Source organism: Carettochelys insculpta, chromosome 6, assembly GCF_033958435.1.
Source record: "Carettochelys insculpta isolate YL-2023 chromosome 6, ASM3395843v1, whole genome shotgun sequence".
In the NCBI taxonomy this organism is placed as follows: domain Eukaryota; kingdom Metazoa; phylum Chordata; order Testudines; family Carettochelyidae; genus Carettochelys; species Carettochelys insculpta.
In genome coordinates, this window is record NC_134142.1 from 20697798 (window position 1) to 20719911 (window position 22114).

General features: G+C 42.8%; 1 protein-coding gene and 1 long non-coding RNA gene across 3 annotated transcripts in view; one reads left to right on the forward strand and one right to left on the reverse strand.

Moving 5' to 3' along the window:
• The first annotated feature begins 2428 nt into the window (after positions 1-2428).
• Positions 2429-22114, forward strand: part of LOC142014215 (uncharacterized) — a 102540-nt gene continuing 82854 nt past the window's right edge. For both annotated transcript variants that reach the window (XR_012645890.1, XR_012645891.1), the window contains exon 1: positions 2429-2848. This is a non-coding gene — a long non-coding RNA (uncharacterized LOC142014215). The remainder of the gene's footprint in view (positions 2849-22114) is intronic.
• The window catches only part of ASPG (asparaginase), a 91801-nt gene continuing 86437 nt past the window's right edge, over positions 16751-22114 (reverse strand). Inside the window, exons 14-16 of the mRNA XM_074996406.1 lie at positions 20624-20723; positions 20045-20104; positions 16751-17291 (exon numbers count right to left, since the gene is read on the reverse strand). Of these exons, the coding sequence (XP_074852507.1) occupies positions 17247-17291; positions 20045-20104; positions 20624-20723 (205 nt within the window). The 3' untranslated portion in view covers positions 16751-17246. The remainder of the gene's footprint in view (positions 17292-20044; positions 20105-20623; positions 20724-22114) is intronic.

Genomic DNA, 22114 nt, shown 5'->3' on the forward strand with positions numbered 1-22114 from the left:
GGCAGACTGTGCTGATGGGTGTAAGATATTAGGACCTAGACAGAACAGCACTGACTCCTCAGACCTTTAAACAGGATAAGCTGCTAATATTCTCCTTGCTGGATCATTTCAATTTTTGCCTCTGTGAATGAAGAATTATCCCCATTAATGACTAGTGGGCTCTATCTTTGCCAAGTTCCATATGAAATTTATTTTTCCATTTTACTTGGGCTTGTTTAAACCTGCCTAAGGAGGAACAGTTTGAGAAACACTGCTAGAGGGCCACGATTCCCTGACCGTCAGCTATATTAAACCCCATTACACCATAATTAACCTTGCCCAACCTGTTCTGAGTAAGAGATGTTATAAGTTTTACCTACTGCTCTAAACTGTTGCTAAGCAGACATTGGCATCATTTTTGCATGTCTACACATCTTCAGTTTCTGCCGCACATTCAGCCGAAACAGCACAAATCCTGACTCCACTGAAATCCATGGCAAAAAACTCTCATTGACTTCAACGGGGCCAGGATATCACTGCCAGCAGTTACAGATGGTCACCTAATGTGCTCATTATAAACCTGTGGCAGCTTTTTAAGTAAGCAGAGTGCCATGAATGTGGGAGCATCTTTGGTTTTGTTTTAAAAAAAACAGACAGAAATCCGGTCCCAGGAAACATTTAGAAATAGAAATATTTTAAATAAAAGCCTCTTGCATTTGCTTTGCTTAGCTGCATCTGAACAAAGGGAGGTGGTGGAGAGATGGAGGATTAACCTTATAAATTTAAACATGACAAAGAATTGTCTTGATATTAAAATGATGTCTTGGAAACTGAAATTTTGCCAGATTTTCCCTCAGATAATTCTACAGCTAAATTCTAAGGATATAGGGCCTGATCAAAGCAACACTCTGTTTTCAGTGGGCTTTGGCTCATGTCCCCAATACATCAGTCTTAATCAAAACTCTTACTCCAGACATTTGCCTGAACGGTTACTAAAGCTGTACTGCGCCCCACATTGCTAAGATAGAGGTCTACAGTGCAAATAATATAACATGAAATATAGCAGTACAAAGGTAACACTACAGCCCAACAAGACGACTGGTACATCTCAACCGCCGCCATGCACGTAAAGTACAGACTTCTGAAATTAGAACCGCCATAGGCTGTAACTCCATTTAAAAAAAATAAATAAATAAAAAAATAAAAAAATCGGGTAATGGGTACATGTGAAGAAGAGACAAAAAATGTACATGAATTTAGCTGAGAGAATGAAAGAGACAACAGCAACCCTTCCTTTTCTGTGAGCACCCCAATTGGTCCCTACCAAACAACTAGCCACTGCTCAGTTCTTACAACACATGATACCATAAGGGTTTAAAAAATTATGGCCATTGGTATTATTCTTTGTCAGACTAGTTTTTCCTCTGTGCAGGGAGAGAGAACTAGGTCTTAGAGCACCGTTCCTTAAACTATGTTCCAGGGAACACCAGTGTGCCACACACAACTCACAGGTGTGCCACGGTGGCACAGCAACTAGCAACGCCATGCAGCACACGTATATACTTTCTGTTATTAAAACCGGATACAGTGTTACTCCTTCATTGTTATAGTACCTGATCAACTGATTAGTTTTGGCTTTGCTGTACATGTTGCTTTTTTTTTTTGTCTCACACTTTTCACAGGTCTTCCTAAAACACACTTTCCTGTTCCGCGGCCTCAGACAGTTGAGGAAACGCTGCAGTCAACTATGGGAGCTGTTCAAAGGGCGGGCAAATGCCCTTGTGCTGCAGCGTATGTTCTACCCGCACGTGTGCAACGCCGGGCCCTGCGCCCGCAGCCTGCACGAGCCAGGCGTCGCTGGGTCCCGGCAGTGGCAAAGGGCCGCGCGCCGCTAGGGGACAGCGCAGCGGGGCCGCGAAGTGAGCCGCGCGCTCGGCCCGGCTCCAGAGTCAGCGCCCAGAGGCCGCCGGCTGGTGGGACTGCTACTGCAGCGCCTTCCCGAGGTAGGTCGCTGTTCAGGGCTGGGCACGGGCCGCCCTTTCTGAGCGGTCCGGGGCGGCGCTCCCCAGCCCCGCGATCACTTCTCCAGCGCAGCAGGGCCCCCCTCAGCCCAGCCCAGCCCGTCCCGTCCCGTCCCAGTCTCCCCTCCCCCCGGCAGGGCGCCGCTCCCCTCCCACCTGGGCCGCTCCGCAGTCCGCTGCTCCCGGCCGGACGTCCGGGCCTCCCGGGTCAAGTGGTCCTAAACATTTCACAATTAGGCTAGAGAACTGTTGAACTGTTAAGAACCACTGCACCCAGGAGGCTGCGCGGCCCGCCCCTGCTCGGCGGGGCCTCCCCTGGCTCCAGCGCAGACCTGCGGGCGAGACGAGACAAAACAAACAGGAGAGAGGCACCCGCGCTCCGCTCCGCTCCGCTCCGCCCCGCCCCAGGGAAGAGCCCCCACCGCCTTTGCACCGAGCCCTGGAGCTGGTGCAGAAGCCTGGCGAAGATCTCGGCTCTGCCCGCAGGCCTCGTGCCCGTAGCCGGGCAGCTGTTCTGCGTCTTGGTTGTTCCTCCGTCCCCAGTGCACTCCCGGGCTCTGCTCAGGGTTCGCTGAGCTGGCTCCTTATATACCCGCCCGACGCGCTGGCGGCGGACGAGGCGGCCCCTGCAGCAGCAGCCAGGAATGCAGCCCGCGCCCCTGACACGACCAGTTTTTCCAGGCTGGCTGTGCACTGACAGAGTGGTTTTGTCTCCAACGCTCATCTGGGGCAGTACAACGTCAGCAGGTAAAAGACACACCTGTTCCAAGAGGCGCGTTTCCTCCCCCCACCCTGCGCTGGGGAAACTGTTCAACAGGTTTCACAGAAGCTGGAGGTGGCTCCGAAAGGTGAGTAAGAAACTCCACCCAGCAGCCTCCTAACACAAACAGGCCCACTAGCGGGGAACCTCCCTTGGGCAGCTTCCTTTGCTTCCCTGGCCTGACTGGTGTGTTAACACACAAGCCTTGGATGTTCTCCTAGGATTTTTTAAGGCCTCAGATGCCTCCTGCCATCTATAACATCTGGGCTACCTCTACAGGAGAGGGTTTTGTTAGCAAAACTGGTGGAATATCTATGCACAAAAATGTGTTTCATCGACTCAGCAAAACTTGGCACTTCCACTGACAGCCTTCCGCCTGTCTGGGATGAGGAAGAAGGCCTTTGTCAACAGTTTCTGTTGACAAAAAAGCCATGTAGATGCTCTGGGGGGGGCGCCCTCTGTCCACAGACAGGGTTTCCAGGTCACCGGGTTGCCCTGTCTGCTGAGCTGCCAGTTGGCTGCTCTGTCCAGAAAAAGGATTGCTTTTTCTATCTGCTGTTGTGTGTGGCATGAGCTGTTGACAGAAGTTTTGCCAGAAGATCTCTTCTGCCAGTAACTTCTGTCGACTGATCACTGTAGTGTAGACATAGCCCTTGTGTCTCTGCATCTATTTACATGGTTCAAATGAAAACACCCCTAGAACTTTAGGGACCTAGAGTAACTAAACTGTCTACAGTAACACCCCTGCATATAAGAGACATCCTCAAACCTCAATGAAATGAATGGGAACTGCAGGCACAAAGCACCTTTGAAAGTCCTGTAATTGAGATGTAGCTTCTTACTGTAAGCATTCACATTTGAAAAATTTATTTCTTTACCCTCCGCAAATCTTCCTCACATGGGTTTGTACCAGGACCAGCATTTTAAATACACACACCTAAAGCTTAGGTTCTAGATTCAGGGTTATGCTCCTACCTCTATATTTGAGTCAATGGGAGCCAGGAGTTGCTCAGCACTTTTGAAAATCAAGTTGATTATTTAAGTGCCTAACTAAATATAGATGCAGATGCTCGGCTTTACATACCAAAGTCTGAAAATGTTGGCTCTATAGTTTATCTTCACAAAGTGAGTTTGGACAGTTATGAAAGAGTCTGTCTGTTGTTCTGGCCTGTATTGAAAGCATGGTCCTATGATTTTTGAAACTTGGCAGCTTGATAGGCAGAAGAGCTCAGCACCATTACAGATCAGGCCGCTTGGGCCCCTAAAACCAGAAGCCTAAATCAGGTTCAAGAAGCCACTGTACCTGGCCTTATTTGAAGAGGTCTTGAATGCTCAACAGCTTGCATTGCCATAAGTGGTAGTGGAGGATACTCTATATCTCTGAAAACAGGGCCCTTTTTAATTAAGCCCCAGACCTTGGATTTAAGAGTCCAACACTAAGCATATGCATTTTAAAATGTTGGCCTTAACTTTTCTGTAGCTCAGTTTTCTCCTTTGCAAAAGAGCAGTAATGGGACTACTTCTCAGAGTTGTTAGGGAGCTTAATTTATTAATATCTGCAAAGCATTTCATTATTCTGGGATGGAAGGTGCCACTAGAAGAGGAAATCTTATCCAGGTAGAACTTCTACTGTCTGTTCATGCAAAAAACATTCCTGTTTCCTGATAAGTTAGAGTCTCTAAATCGTTCAGCAACTACTCAGAAATATACAATAGGCTAATGTCTTGTTGCTGAGCCTCACTAGGCAGATGAGTTGCTTGCGGATACGCACTTCTAGCTATGGCAGTTGCATAGCTAGAATCAACATATCTGCAATCAGCTTACCTGGTCATTGTCATTAAGGAAGGTTGACTTTCTACCATCGACCTCCCTTACTCATGCCTACTCTGATAGGTTGATTTTGCTCATCTCCACCAGGCATGCAGAATCGAGCCCTGGAAGATTGACTCTGAGTGGATCGATCTTCTAAGTAATGTAGAGGCCTACACACACCAGCACCTGGCATAGAATACACAGTAGCCAGGGCGCTTGTGTCAAATGAGTTGCTGGCAATCTCATTAGACTTTGGCACTGCCAGTTGTTAATGCTGAACCCCAGCAAGGAAGGAGGACCTGGTGTTGCTCAACAGCTGATCCTTCTAGTTAGTGCAGAGCAGGTGACTCTTACAGTATAATTGTCATCTGGAAAAAGGAGCAAGACTGATGGAGCTGTGATGCTCAACTCTCCCAATACTTACTGCATGGCCTTGGGCATGTTACTACACCAAACCTCTTTACCACGGTTTCCTCACCTATAAAATGGGGAAATTGTGCACCTATCTCCCAACAAGTTCTGAACCTTTGTTAATGTTTGTAGAGTACTTTGAATATTTAAAGCACTCCATACATTTTATTATTTTGGCAGCTAAATGCTATGAAGACTGGCATGCTACAAATATAAAGAAATTATGAGTCAAGACCAGGAGAAATGCCCTGTAAGAGTAGGTGTCATGTGAGTAGCAGGGGGTGTGATCATTTCCAGTGCCTCTGCATTAATCATTTGAACATGCCTGAGCCGAGAGGCTTCTCTGAGAGCTGTGCCCCATCTCCAGGCCCCCGAGTGTGTCCAACCTACAGCCTCCAACTAACAATGGGATGTGTATTATTTATATTTTGCAAGCAGAGATCCATAAAGCACGTTCTCCTTATCCAGAAGAATAACGTGGGAGTCAGGCTGTTGCCACACTGATCTCTTTGAAGGTTTAGCCCTTAGTCCCTGTAGCAGGCTTTTATGGAGTGTTAACATAAATATCCCACTGATATCAGTCAGGTATATTACCTCTCCCATCCACTTATAATGTACTAGTCTGATATAACATCCCTCACTCTAGTACATTAGTCGGTTATAACCCACGTTACCATACAAGTCAGATATATAACACATGCCTACCATAACTAAGCAAGTGTGTAAACTCTGCCCCCACTAACAAGCATATAAACCTCGTGCATTACTGCATTGTGTAGTTTTTAATTCATGCTGATGCCTTTTACTGAGTTAATTTTAAGGTAATTTATTTTCAGGAAAGAGCACAGTGAAAGACAATTCTATTTGCTATGTGGTGGGGTAATAGTTTTTCGATGGCCGTGGATGAACTGTTGTTCCCCTGCTGAGAAATACAAGATTAATAAAACGTTAAAATAATAGACTTAGCAATGAAATTGCATTGAGGAAAAAAAATAATGGTAACATTTTTGAGGATGAATAATTAGCCAGTAAGTACTTTTGAATAAAATATTAAAATACTGGGAAATGTGGGATCATGTTTTCTTATCTACATGTTCATGGAAACTCTAAAGAGGATGGAGAGAAACTGTTCTCAGTGGTGACAGATGGCAGAAGAAGGAGTAATGGTCTGAAGTAACAGAAGGAGAGGAGTAGGTTGTATATTAGAAAAAACTGCTTCACCAGGAAGGTGGTGAAGCGCTGAAATGCGTTGCCTAGAGAGGTGGTAGAATCTCCATTCCTAGAGGGTTTTAAGTCCTGGCTTGACAAAGTCCTAGCTAGGATGACTTAGTTGGGGGTTGATCCTGCTTTGGGCAGGGAGCTGAACTTGCTGACGTCTTGAGATCCATTCCAGCCTTATGATTCTATGATACTATTTTTTTAAAACTCAAACTACAAAATATTGTTTGCAGGGGAACAATGAGAAAATTCTCCATAAAGCTGTGTTTATTTTCAAGTGTAGTACTGTGTATCACTTTCCACTTAGAATGGACCTCCTTATGATGGAACTGAGTAATCTAAGCAATGTTTCCCTTAATTTTTTTTCATCCATGGGCAGAGTAAATTTTGTTACAGGCACCAAAGCATGTGCAGATGTGCAGCACCAATAGAAACACGTGCAGCCAGCTGTGGGCACTCTGCTAATCATCTGGTCAGCTCCAAAATTGCTGCTGGGTGGCCACCCAAGCACTCAGCTCACAGGGAACATTGAATCTAAGGCCCATTGAGATGTACTCTGGGTATAGCTACAGTTTAAGGGAGCTACACACCTTCTGTTTCTATTCTATGTAGGATCTTGTGCTTTATTCGTCACTATAGCATCTGCACGCTAGTAGGTCATTAAGAGGCATGACTCATCTGTTACATGTGTCTTTTTTCCTCTTACCCTCATATATTGCTGACGATGATGCACAAAAGGAGTAAAATCCAGCTCTCTGGCGTAGGGTATTACGCATAGTAGTACTAACAGGAATAAACGCTGTTAAGCCTTATTTTGTCATCAAAGCAGATGAATAGGATGCAGGAAACAGGAATACAGAGGGAGTCGATCTGCTGAGTGAGAAAGGGTCCATTTTTCACAGCCACTTTTCTTACCACATCCATGCTTTGGCTACATCTACGCTAGATAGTTTTGTCAACAAAACTCACAGTGTCTACACACAGAATGCATTTTGTTGACAGTCTGTCGACAAAACTCAGCACTTCAGCTGACAGTGTTCTGCCTCTCCACAAGGAGAAATAACACCTTTGTCAATAGTTTCCTCTTGACAAAAAAAGCCAGGCAGACCCTCCAGGGAGCCCTCTGTCAACAGACAGGGCTTCTGGTTCATTGGGCAGCCGTATTTGCTAAGCTTCCGGTTGGCCGTTCTGTTGAGAGAGCAGCTGGGCAATCTGGCCACTGTCTGTCGACAGAGTGAATTGCTCTTTCAATCCACTTGTGTATGGACATGAGTTGTCAACAGCAGTTTTGCTGGAAGATCTCCTCTGGCAGTAACTTCTGTTGACAGATCGCTGTAGTGTAGATGTAGCCTTTAATGTAGAAAGGAAAGGGCAAACCCTCTCAAAAGAGACAAGAGCTGTTCAAGAGGAGTGGGAGACATGAGCAGAGTTAGGGGAAGGGCGTGATAAATGATCACAGATGGACATATTCCAGATGTGTTATTGTAACCCAGGCTTCCTTTAAATGGTTCTACTCAGAGCTGGTTTGTTTGTCAGAATATTGGAGCAGCTGTCCACTGACTCCAACAAGTTTGGGACTAGCTGGGGAAGGGTATTGAGGGGGAAGGGAAGTTCACAAACTCTTAGACATCTCAGAGACCAGTTCCACTCCCAAGATCAAAAGAGGCCAGGGGAGGGATGCCCAAGGAGATGGCAATACTGACAGGGTGTATGTGTGAGTGTGAACATCTCTGGCTGCTGCTTACAGGACTGCTTTTACTTACTGCAGCAAGAACATAACCACAAAGAGAAAGCCGTTCAAGAGATTTGGGTGTTCGCTGAGTGGTGGCATGAATGCAAACTCAGCAGTGTGTGTTTTAAATGCAGAAGATTCATGGCTTGTGACCTTTTGTCCAAGTAATACAGTATCTTTTGGTACTGAAGACATCTGTACATATCATTTTTTGTAGTGTTTTCTGTATTGTTGGAATGATCAGCTTGTGCTTAGCTTTATGAGTCTTAGTCAGTCCTCAAGTTTTTTCATGTGAGCAGCTTTACTGTATTGTAGTATGTTTATTCCAAACGGGAGCAACTCAGGTTATGGGCATCCATGACTGTCCACATTTGTGTTCTCCACAAGTTGGAGTGCTGCTGTCAAAACAGTCTGAACCAACTCCCTGTGCTTGTGGTACCATGGAGTTATAGTGGGTACTTGTGAAATCAGTTTAGTGGTTTACATTATGAAATTGCAGAGTACCAATTAGAAGCCAAAATGAAATGATCTCAGCAAGCCATAGGATGGGGATACTGGATCTGTGTGGTTTCAGTTGCTTTCGGTAATTATGATTCACACCACATCAACCCTCTTTGAACACTCCCATTGCACGTCACATTAAGTTCAAATGTCTTGTCTTGTAAGACCTGCAACATGTGGGACATGCCTACACACAGAGCTCTTCCTGATGAACTCCATGCAGAAACCCATATCTTTTGTAAAACCAGCTGCCATGTTCCTGTTTAGCTTGATGTGGTTTAAATTGACTTTCTGCCCTAATCCCTGTTAATGTTCATGTGTAGACAAGCCTTACTCCACACCTCTTTCTTGGTTTTCTTCTGTGTTTTTCAATCTCCACAGCCAAATGTGGCAGCATTGACTCCCCTTTTGTTTCTTTTTCCCACTTCTAGTTGCATCCCTTCCCCACTGCTCCTATGGGTAGAACACCCTTCCAGAGCTCACCAAGCTCTCTCCCACATTCATCTCCCTCTTAAAGAGCCTCCTGTTTGCAGGCTGGGATGCCAAGAGTGAGTTTATTCATCATTCTCCATACGTATCTGTGTGCATCATTAAGATGCATTCATGTCAGAAGTGAGTCATCACCTGATCTTATTGTTCTAATCTTTGACTTTCTGTATTGCTATCCCACTTCGGTTTCCTTGCTATACTCCTTTATTGTGGAGCACCTGCAATCAGATTGTAAATGGCTTGGGGATGGGATATTGAGTTCTTGTTTGGAGAGCAGCTAGCACATTCTTAGGTGCTGTAAAAGTAATCAAATGATATGCAGACTGAGGCATACTGATTAGGTTTCCCCTTAGAATTCACCATTCCATACAATCATAACAAATGTTGGTGCTATAACTTGTTTACATTAGCAAATATAGTCTGATTTGTCAGTATAACAACCTGTCAAGTGTCAGCCACCAGTATAACCATCATTTAGTAGTAACCTATATTCGGATAACAAATACCGGGATTTACCATTCCAAACTTACTGATAACTTCAGTTCGGAACTCTGTAAACTGTTTCCTAAATAATTTTTATACAAAGTGCTGTGCAGAGAAATAAAAGGTGATTGTACTTTGATCTTGTAGGACTATGAACTTTTGTAAAGCTCATAGGGAACTTCCAGCTTCCACTTTTAAATAAATAAATTATAGCTTAAACTACAAATAAAAATATGAATAACCAGTAGTTTCCTGTGAATATTCACTGTTTAGTTTGGAAAACATTGCCACTGTGTACATGACATCTTTCATACTCAGAAATTAATGAAAGAAGGATCTACATCTAGTATGTTAGTCAGAGCCAATAGTGATAAAAAGCTCTACCTTGTTGTCTACCTCTTCCCCTGACAATGCCGAACAGAATCGCTAGATGATAGATTCTTTGTTTCTGGTTTAACACCTTGTTTCTTCCAGTGGTCTAAGTTGTATAAATTACCTAATACAAAATACCCAGAACAGGATCAAACATACAGAAACATGATTGTAACCGTAAACAATTATGTCTTCTAGTCCACTGTTACACAAGTCAGTTCTTTTGATATCTGGTATAGAATAAGAAACAACCACCTATGCTTTGCACGCACACAGGTTTCATCAATGGTTGCAACAATTCCCTATCCTCTTGCATCAGCAATTATAAAAGAGGGCTAAAAACAATCTTTGAGATTCAGATATGAGAGCTGTCACACTGCTCTGCATGATCTGTCCTCTGGGTGTAGTTATCCTTTTCTTTGACATCTTGACATTGACGAAGATTTACATGCATCTCAAGAGCAGTAGACGCTTACATTAATATATAGGCTTGTCAGCTTGAGAGATGCTTTCGGGTTTGATTTTTTTTTTGATATTTTTCATTAATATGTGTAAAGAATAAAAACAAAGTTGCTGTGTGTATTACATTTACCCACAAGCAAGTGGCGTGAAGGGAGATTATAAGATGGAGCTAACATATTACAAAGTATGGTAAAAGCATAATATATAAGCATATAGTCATTAGAGATTTTTAAGAGCAGGTTAGACAAACACCTGGCAGGGATGATCTAGATGGGGCTTGGTCCTGTCATGAGTGCAGGGGGCTGGACATGATGACCTCTCGAGGTCCCTTCCAGGTCTAACATTCTATGGTCCTATGATACATTGGGAAGTTGCTTGGCTTCTTTTTAAGCTAAGGCTAAACAATTAGTTAGGAGGGAGAAGGATGGCTGGGATGGGGAAAGACGCCTGACTTTAGCCTGAATACAACCTAACTCTGATGGAATATAAAAGGCATGGGAGGAAGACCCCAAACTTACAATTTATGGACTTGTTCCATTTAAAAAAAATGTAAGGGAGTGGCTAGGGGCATGCATTGCAGGTAAGTATGGGTCTGCTAAGAAGGAGGAGTCAGAAATGGAGACACAGGCAGGCTCTGCGGTGTTAGAGCTGGGAAGGGGGACATCGGGGTTGTGGCATTAAAGCTGAAAATGGAACACCAGGGAACAGAAAAGTCTGTGTGTAGAGCTCTGAATAGACTTGCGACAAACTAACCCTAATAAATATTGCAGTGCCTGCATTTTGGACTTTTACATTTTTGCTTTTTATTTGTGTAATAAGAACCAGGAAAGAGGATGCAGAAAAAGTACATTTCAAATCATCGGTGGCTCTGTCTACACTTCCAATAGTCCTGCTGTAGATTAGGGATCACTGTGTCCTGTACGTTGTAACCCCAGCTTTTGGAGTAGTTCTTTCAAACTACTGTGACCTGCAGCCATTTAGGATGTCAGTCTGAGAGGCACAGAATTGTAAAAGAAACTGAATCAGTTCCAAAGTTCATCCTGGGCACACAATCCTATTTCAGACAAATTGGGCGCAAGACTCCTCCCTCCCCCCAGCTATATTGTAAACATGACAGTGATATTTTGTAAAAAAAAAAAAAAAAAAAAAAAAGCCAGTGAAATTGCCAAGGGACAAGATTTTTTCCAGCATTATGGAATACCGGCCCTCTGCAACTCAACTCCCTTTACAGGGTTGCAAGTTGGGGGTCTGAAAACTGAAGCACCCAAATTCCATAGAAAAGATTAGCCTGAAAAGCTTAGCCAAGACATTGTCATTTAAAAATTAGTTGCCAGGCACAACATAGTTTATAATTATACTCTTAAATGAAATAATTATCTCAACTGTTGTTCTAAGCTTCTTGGTCAAGTTCACCCATACAGCTGGGTTCATGTATTTTGTGGTGTAATGTTTCAAGTCAGAGCTCGTTGTTGTAGCTGGAGATTTGTATACAAGTGCACCACTGAGCTAGGGCACTCCTTATGAATAAACTGACCAGGCCCTGGGATGCTGTAATCTTGGAGAGTCCGAGAACCTCTGATGCTTGAACTTCTACACTGCAGTTAAACAGCCCCTAACCCACACTGTTGGCCTGAGTCAGTTGGCACAGGGCAGCCACAGGTTGTTAACTGCACTGGAGACATATTCACAGAGTCCTGCAAAGATGGGAAGCAGTCATCTCAACCAGCACCTGTGTGACTGGCTGGAACTCTTATGTTAGAAGCTAGTCCTAGAGGCTTACAACATGGGAACTGAAAGTTTAGGTGAGCTGCACAACCACTTTGACAGATGTCCAGACTCCAGTTCTGTCTGGCCAGAAGATTGCATCAAATACTGTCCAACAGACCTGGCCACACTGGTTGATGGGGCACCTCTAGCAGCTCATGTCTAGGCATGTCACATACCCTGAAACACATTCCAACTGGTACAAAGCACAGCAGCTTATGCCCAGCAAGCCCCTGTAACACATCAGACCAGAGCCCAATCTCTGCACTAGACTCCATTTCCAGCTCTGCGATCTACTACTTAAAACTTTCCCAAGAGTAGCTTTATTATAATCACTTGTGATAATTATATGCCATTTGATAAAAGACGATTGCCAATTTAGTCCTCAGTGTAGCCTGGAGCGCTTTGAATAGGGTATGTTACACTCTGATTACTGAACTCACGGCCTATCATTTTGCTTATACATAAATATTAATATTTAAAATTATTTGAACTCAAGCAGTGCAAATAACCAGGCTATGGAAATGCTTGTTTTATCAGTCCCCTTTGGCCCACCCTCCCCTAATGCTTACAGCGCCTGCATAACAGACTTGGTGGGTCACTTTTCAACTTTTGTCGTCTGAATGCTAAAACCAAGATGCTTGAGAGGCTCATCCTTGAAGCCCTTTTTGCTGACAACTCTGCTCTTATGGCACACAAGGGATCTGATCTCCAGCTCATCGTCAACAAGTTTGCTGATGCCACTCGCCTCTTTGGTTTGACCATCAGCCTAGGAAGACCGAGCTACTGTTTCAACCTGCCCCAGGATCAGCTGTTCTCCCCGCTTCAATCTTTATCGAAGGAACAGAGTTAAAAACAGTAGGGGAGTTCAAGTGCCTTGGCAGTGTGATAGCCAATGATCGCTCCCTTGACAAAGAAACCAATGCCGGAATCTGCCAGGCCAGCCGGGCACTAGGACGTCTGAGAGCACAAGTGTTGAAACAGCACAATATCCGACAGTCCACTAAACTGAAAGCGTACAAGGCTGTAGTCCTGACCAGTCTCCTGTATGGCTGTGAAACCTGGACCTTGTACAGAAAACATATAAAACTGCTGGAGCACTTCCACATACACAGCCTGAGGTCAATACTGCACATTTGATGGCAGGACAGAGTTACGAACCTGGAAGTCCTGGACAGAGCAGGAACCATGAGCATCAAAGCCATGATTCTGAAAGCCCAGCTTCGCTGGACAGAGCACGTCATACTAATGGAGGAGTCAGGAATCCCTAAGCAACTCCTCTACAGTGAACTCTCCTAGGGCAAAAAGAATCAAGGTAGGCCTCGCAAGAGATATAAAGACTGCGTGAAGGCCAACATTGCTCATGCTGGTTTAAAACCAAATCAGCTAGAGCAGCATGCAAAAGACCGATCAGGCTGTTGTGCTCTCATACGACACAAGTATGACAACTTTGAAGAGCAGCAACACGTATGCCTCATTGATGCTCGTGAGAGGAAGAAAGCAACAGCAGCAGCTGCACCAACAGAGCCAGGACAGTTCCCTTGCCCCCAATGTGAACGCCCATGCCATTCAAAGCTTGGACTCCTCAGCCACATGCAAGTCCAGAACCGATGAGCGCGTGCAAGCTCAAGACGTCCTCGTCGGACACAATGGACTACCTATGAATATGAACATCTTGTCTAAATTTCAACTGTAAACATGTTAGTGGGTTTGCACAGTGTGCATCACAATAGGTCCGCAATCAGGATTTGGTCCAGCAGACAGTACTGCAATACAAATGTATCTATTGTGTACCTACACGTAATTACCGGTTCTGACAGACAACATGACTAATGCACAGCCACATTCTCTGCCTACAGTGTATAACTTGCATGCCCTTGCTATGAAGAGGATCTCGCAGCCACCAGCTTGCTGGTTAAGGAGACCTAGCTGTTGCCTATGGGTCCGAGGATGTAAAAACCAGGGAGAATACCATTGTCTGAAGGGCTGTCATCTAGTGTTGCAACTGGCATGAAGTGAACCCTCTTCCCCTTGCATAGCCATATGCAACAAAAATGTCTGCAAACAAAAAAGGCCAGCTTCTCTTTGTTATGAACATGGATTGGTGCCAGCAGGAGTTTTAAGAAAACATCACAGTAGCCTATGGGTGTAAACAATTAAATCTTTTGACTAACTGATCAGAACACTAATGCCACCAAAGCGTTCAACACATACAATCTACAAATTTTATCATGGAGGCAATGCTGGATTTTGTTAATTAACCCTGGGTAATTTTAGCATACATATTATTGTCGCCTCAGCAATGTTGATGGCTGATCTTTCTGGACAAGAGTGATGCAACCTAATTTGATCCTTTATTCTGAATTAATCACCTTTCAAAGTAGCCTGGCAAGGTTCAGGCTTTTTATATAAAAGTTTTTTTTTAATAGAGACAAATCTTAGTATTTACCCGTGGTTTGAGTACATATAATATTGGATCACACTGTGGCACTTAAACTCATTTACCATGTGTAGGCCTGGATGGGCATAAGCAACAGTATATGTAAAACCACTGATGTCAGTGTAGTAGAACTGGGTTACACAACGACTGAAAAGTTTGCTCCAAGTGTTTTAAAAAACTAAATGTATTTATCTGGCTTATGTGTAGGAAAAAGTTAATAACATACCCTTTCCCCAGTGTTAATGCTGAAAGCTAGTATTTTTTCTTTAAGATGGTTGTACAGGAAGGGAGGTACAGAAAGTGTGCAGTATTGTACACTTCAAAGATGTGGTAACTAGTTTTTCAACTTTAGTATCTATGCTTCTTAAATTTTCTTTTCTAAAGATAGACTGGTATCCCTAGTATCTCTTAGTGTAGAGGGTTTCACAGGCAATGCTCTTATAAACAGTGGCTGTGGCTACACTTGGCCAAAACTTCGAAATGCCCATGCGAAAGGACCCTGCACATTTTGAAATCCCTTTATTCCTCTCAGTTGAGGGGAATAAGGGGATTTTGAAATGTGCAGGGTCCTTTCAAAAAGGACCTCCATGTAGCCACGCTGAACTGCGCGCGTTCAAAAGTGGCGCCTTCGAAACGCCGTGGCTGGAAGCGTCCTACTGCTCATGAGTCACTGAATATTCAGTTCAGAACCTCATTAGTAATCTTCGAAATGGCAATTTGCATGGCCATTTTGAAGTTTTGGCCAAGTGTGGCCACAGCCAGTGTGTTGCAGTTACAAATACTGCTGTGTCGCTAAGAAAGGATGAACAAATTGATTTTATCACCCAGAATCAATTTAAATCCCTCCCCACCATAACCATTTCAGTCCCAAATTTAGTTTATCTTCACCTGACATATTGTTGGTGAGGAATTTCCTGTTCTCGTGCAACAACTTTTTGGAAGTTTGCCATTGCTGGATTGAGTCTTAAAATGTCACGTAGTGCATGGGAATAGCTTTATTTGGATAACACCTACATTATGATCAGGATAACACATGTATATAGCTTTTAAATTCAGTTCAAGAATACGTTAAATTTGTGACCTAAACATCATGGTATTGTTCCTTTTGAAGTATGTCATTGTTGTTTTTGTCACATTAATATGAATCAAGCTAATAAAAGTCATCTATAATTTACTTGCTGTGTAGTGTTACCCATTTAGTACATTAATGAAATGGATCATCTAAGTAAGAGACAAGTTCCTAATATACTCATACTGTTCAGTCTTACCCCTGCTGAATTAGGCTCATTCAGTAGTAATGAGAGACAGTATTTTTGTACATGCATTAAAGATGTTTTTTGTGAGTGATAGGAATGCTCCAATGTAAATGGATGCTCCACATGTACGTCAGCATAAATCAAGACCATGTATTTCAAGGTGTGAAAATTGGGTCATATGTCTACAGTATATTCCATAAGAGAAGAGTTGTGTTTGGTAGAGAAAGTGGGTCTCTTCCAATCATGTGCACTGTGTTCACTCCACAGTCCTGGAGGAATTTGGTCTTTAATTTGTCCTGGCAATGTTTAAGACTCAGAACCGATCGATGGAGCTTTGGCTGCATGGAAAGGTTGGCTATGGACAGGGGAAGGGACTCCTCAGTACTTCAGCAAAGGTGCCATTTGTTTGAGGATGACATAAAATCAGAAACCATAGGCGTAAATCAAACATTGCATCTTGACTGTGCATCTGCCCTAGATATACTCTATTTGCAGGCTCAAGGCTTTTGTACCTAGAAGCATTAGCTGCTCAAAACACCATCTGATGTCAAATAAAGTTATTCTGATTAAGTCCTGCTCAGAAGGCAGGTAAAATCATTGTTACAGAAACTCAATTCAGTTAGGGAGTCCAGTCACTGAACAGGCTGTGTCTACAATGTGGGACAGGGCAAACTACAGAGATTCAAATTGCAGAGTTCATGCAAGTGTCTCTTACTACAGTTCATGTTAATGTGAACTAGGTACCTTTTGGTATACACCGCATCCACAAGGAGCAGTTAGCATGCAACATTTTGGTGCCCAATTCTGAAGTCCGTAGTCTGCACTGTAGCACAGGGTAAAACAAGTCCTGCATTGAAGGTGTCAGACATGGTACATTTAAAGGTGAAGTTTAAAGTGACACATCAGTGACAATTAGTACATAACTGCAAGTGGATGCTACTGATTGATGTAGTTATATGCACTAACACACAGAGTTGTTGTAATTATAACTACTGAGATGTTCTAAATGATTGCAAAAACAGTGACATGAAACAAACATTTCTTTCCAGATATTTTATTAATGTAAAGCAGTAAATATATAATCAACTTGGAAATTCCTGTCTCCCCATCTCAAAACATAAATTCACCATAACAGGAAATGCTGCAGGTGCAGCATTTCCCCCCATAGATTTAATAGATTAAAAACTCACATCCTAGTGATAGAAAAAAGATCAGTGTGTTCATTATAGAAAAATAAAAGAAATTCTTTATGCAGATACAGACACTCTAACCAGTCTCATTTGTTTTCAGCTATATACTGAGACACCTGGCACTGAAAAACAGACCTAAACCAACATAAGGTGTGCCAACATAACAGATTTTCTTTTTTAAAAGAAAATTAAAAATCAAACATAAGAAAATCATCTTAGATATAAGAAAAAGTAAATATGTTTCTAAATTATTTCTATGTTCCAAATGCACTCTAACAGCAAATGCAACCACCTCCAACTTCCTTTTTAATTCTTCTGCTGCTGCTTTTAATTATCACCTGGTATTATTTTATTGTTCAAATTTGGCTTTTTTCCCCTGAGGTGTGTTCATTTCCATAATCCTATGGAGAAATAAAATAAAGAAACAGTTAGCTGAAAGCTGTGCTGTGTGGACCACTTTAAAATTACATGCTTCTCATGCTGCTATGTTTTATTTTAAAATGAATATGGACTTCAGATGATATTTATGTAAGGGTATCACAAATTTTTGAATTTTACTGAAATACTCAATGTATCTATATATGACTACACACTTTCCAAATATCTTCAGATATATGTGAAAATATCTCCATCATGGCCACTGGGAAACATTTAAGCTAAAGCTTTCAAATATAGATCAGCCCTGTTAATCCTCTCTTAACCACCACAATCTTCCATTTTTAATTTTTTTTTACAAGCACAAAAAGCCTGAGTCTCCTGTGCTCTACATCTTGTACAGTCACTTTTGTCTATTTTGGTCAATTTCACAGACATGGGATTTTTAAAACAGTAATTTTCATTATTTTAGCTGTTTAAATCTGAAACTTCATGGTGTTAATTGTAGGGGTTCTGATCCAAAGAGTAGTGTGTGTGTGGAGTGGGGATGGTTGCAAGGTTAGTGTAGGGGGCGTTGTGGTACTGCTACCTTGACTTCTGTGCTACTGCTCTCTAAACTGGGCCCTCAGTTGGCAGCCACCTCTCTCCAGTTGTCTAGTTCTGCAGGCAGCAGCACAAAAATAACAGTGACAATATCGTATCACCCTATCCTTACCTCTGGGCTGCTGCTGGCAGAGCCCTGCCTTCAAAACTGTGTGCCCAGCTAACAGCCACTGCTTTCTGGCCACCCAGCTCTGAATGCAGTGCAGAAGTAAGGGAATAAGCATGGCAATACTGTGCATCCCTAAAATAACCATGTGACCACCCACAACTCCTTTTTGGGTCAGGACCCCCAATTTGAGAAATACTAGGCTCCCTTGTGCAAGGTGCATAATACAGGGTAAATGCACACAACAGACCAGATTTCATTATGATGCATTTTTCATGGTTGTGAATTTGTTAGCGTCCTACTTATATCAGTGTGCAGTGGATATAGAATACAACCAATGTGAATTCCCCACTCACCAACAGGAGCATTTTATATCCACTTTACATAGGCCTAAATGACTACACAAGGGCTATGGTTACACTACAGTGGTCTGCCAATGGAGGTCGCTGCTGGAAGAGATTTTTCAACAAAGCTTCAGTCCACAGAGTGCAGCCATACCCTAAGGGTGTGTCTACACTTGCATTCCTCTTTCGAAAGAGGTGTGCAAATGAGGTGAATTGAAAATGCAAATAAGGTATACATTTGCATATCTGGCACCTCATTTGCATATTCTAATTTCAAAGAAGAGAGCCACTGTAGACGCTGCTCTTTTGAAGTAAACCCCATCTTCGAAAGAATCCTTCTTCCCATTAAATAAAGGGAAGGAGGATTCTTTTGAAGATGGGTTTACCTTTGAAAGAGCAGCATCTACACTGGCTCTCTTCTTTTGAAAGAAGCTCTTCTGAAGCTAGAATAAGCAAATGAGGTGCCAAATATGCAAATTTATACCTTATTTGCATTTTCAATTTACCTCATTTGCATACCTCTTTTGAAAGAGGAATGCAAGTGTAGATGCATCCTAAAAGTGGATTGAAAGAGCTCTCCACTCTATCAGAGTGGCCAGACTGACCAGCTGCTGTCTCAACAAAACAGGAACCTGGAAACACAGCAGACAGGGCTGCCATTGTTCTGGATGCCTTGTCCATCTAGAGAAGGGCCCTCCAGAGCATCTACACAGCTTTTTTTGTTGACAGATTCTGTCTACAGCAGCGTTATACCCCATGTCTGAGAGGCAGAACGTTGCCAGCAAAAATGCACACACCACAAGTTTTGTTGACAAAGCCATTACAACATGTCAAGGAGGAGATGAGAAAGGATGGAGTAGGATAATATGAAATGAGACCAAGTTGTTGCTCGGGCAAGTGAGCCCATTTTGCCTGATAATGTTGATTTGGAAACATTCTGAAGTCTACAATGAACTGAAACAGTCCCACAGCCCAAGCCATGCAAGCCCAAGTCCACTGGCATAGGCTAGCCATGGATTCTTAACTGCAGTATAGAAATGCTCCAAAAGACGGTTGCAACCAGAACTGAAGTGTCATTCTATTCTTGAAGTTTCTAGTGAAGATGCAGTTTTCTTTAGTGCTGTTAGGCTGTTTAGCTAATGAAACACTTTCTCTGCACAAAGATTCCTAAGTTACATCAGAAGCAAACAGATCTATGCAGTTACTTAAACAGACAAGTGTCTTTCATATATCAAGATACTTGTTTGGGGGGATGTTTAATTTGCTCAGTGTATTTTCTTGATTGCTGTACGTAAAATCTATTTGCACACATTTCAAAAATATTTCATTGCCCTTTTGAATGGAACATGTAAACTCTGAAGTATTTACATGGTTGTAGTTTGTCTGCTTTGATTTTGACAAGAAGTGCTCCTGATTTGGGTTTACTTAAGTAAATTTAAATCAATGTGCCAGTGGCTGTAAGACCTGTGGAGAAGAAATTCCCTAACGCATTCTTTACTTTGTAAGTTACCTGTTGCATTACAATAACAGATGAAATTCAGTACAAAATACATGATGTGTAGATTACAGTTCCAGAGTCACAGTAAGATATAGTTCCAGAGTCATTAATTGGACTTAGAATTCTCCAGGCCCAGGCCAGGTCTTAACTACAAAACCACTCTACAACAACAACAAAAGGCAATTCAGATGCATTTCAGCAAATAAGAACTTTTAAAATAATCATTACCTTCATCATCTTCCATTGCTTAAAAATATTTAGGAGCTCCACATGCCCTGCAGCCTCCGCCTATAAACAGAAATTTAAAGTGTTGCCATATCTTATGTGCCTATGTATGCTCTCACTTAAGGGAAACAAAAAAACTACCTAAAGCCTGATTTAAATGTCTAATTACTTACAGATATACAAATCTCATAGACCTGGAAGGGACTTGAGAGGTCATAGAGTCCAGTCCCCTGCCCTCTCAGCAGGACCACGCACCCTCTCTGACAGTTTTTTTTTTTTTTTTTTTTTTTTTTTAACATCTACTTATCCCTAAATGGCCTCCTCAGGGATTGAACTCAAAACCCTGAGTTTACAAGGCCAATGTTCAAGTCACTGAAGATCGTTCTGAATGAGTTATTACTTGACAAGAGTTCTGGATTTGTTATAAGTTTGAAGCAAAAACTTCTTTTAAAATCAAAGTTGTGGGAAGCATAGTGCATTTAATTTGCGCAACCTAGTATCATCTGACATGTCAGAACAGCTATGCCATAACACACATGCTTAGCAGAGCTTCACACAGAGTACAGCAATAGTCGCACTTACTATTTGTAAGGGAGTCCTGCCATCATAACCAGTTTGGTCCATGTTTGCACCAGCTAGATACCAGGCATTCAGCCCTTCCTTATCACCATTAGCAGCAAGGCTGGAAGAAAAATAATTAAGACCAATTTACTTTTTTTTAAAATCTGTAAGGGCATTTCACTGTAACAGTGTGTCCTATTAGACTATCAGAGAAGCTAATGTGAGAACTACACCACCAATAAACTTTGCCTGACTGCTAGGATGGGATCGGAGAGAGGGTGGGTGGAAAGGGGGGACAGTAAAGGAGGGAGAAATTTACAAAAGCTTTGAACAGCTGAGCAAGCAACACAGCTTGATGAATCAATTCCCTAAATTAGCAGGTCTGTATTATAAGCAATTCGCAACAGGCTAGTTACACCCAGTGGGTGTGATTATGACCAAAGGGGAAAAAGATACGCAGTTTCATATTTCACAATACAATATTTACTCTGTGAAATGCAGGTTAAAGATGGTTGGGGGAATATCCCATATCTGAGTGGCAGAGTTTTGCATTTTGAATAGTAGTTTTACTGTACACAGGGGTGACAGCAGACATGCCACCAACACATGGCACTTAACAAAAACCCAAACTCCAAAGGTTGTACAAACATATCTGATACAATACTGCCTCTGATATGAATATTAATATTCAGTCTCAGAGGTTATGACAGCATTATGTTTCTGTGGTGGTGTTTGGATAGTTTTAATGGTTCTGCAGTACTTGGACCTGAAACTAAGGGCAATTTATAGAACTTGTGGCCAATAAATAGCCATTTTACACAGTGTGAGGGTGGTCTCTGCCCACCATTTAGAGATGACTAATGTTATACAGTATCAAAGTGACTTGATGCACAAGAGGATATTAAATCCATGGTGTGAGAACACCAGGCAGTTTCCTCGAGGTCTGCTAGCCGCCTCACTAGTATCTGAAGAAATTAATTTTTCATTTTAAAAAAGTTTTCCAGCCCTTGTGGTGTGAAAACCACCCAGGTGTGCCCTAACGCAATGCCACCTACAGACAGACTGAAATGATACATGAGCAGCATGATAGCTGAAAAAAAAGGGTGGGTCTCACCATCCAGCTCCCTCCAGCAATTATTTCTGACCTCAAGTCAATCCCCCTCAATCCACATTTCAATTCAGCCTCACCTCTGCTCCTCCTACAGCCCTGCGGGTTCTTCGCCCCACTGCCAAGGCCTGGTGGAGGGGTTGCACTGGGGTCACCCCTCTGCTTTCCCAGGATGCAGTGATGGAAGAAGAGGAGCTGTCCTGTTACTCACTGGAGGGCAGGAGAGCAGAGCCATCCTCAGCAGCTGGTTTCTGCTTCCTGCCCATCCCCTGCCAGAATGATACAGGTTGCCTGGGGATTGAGTGGAGGTCTGTGCCTGCTTGCTGCAGCAGCCCTGGGTAAAGCAGCCAGTCAAAGGGACTTCTTCCTCCCCATGGCAGTGCTAAAAATGTGCACCCCTCAGC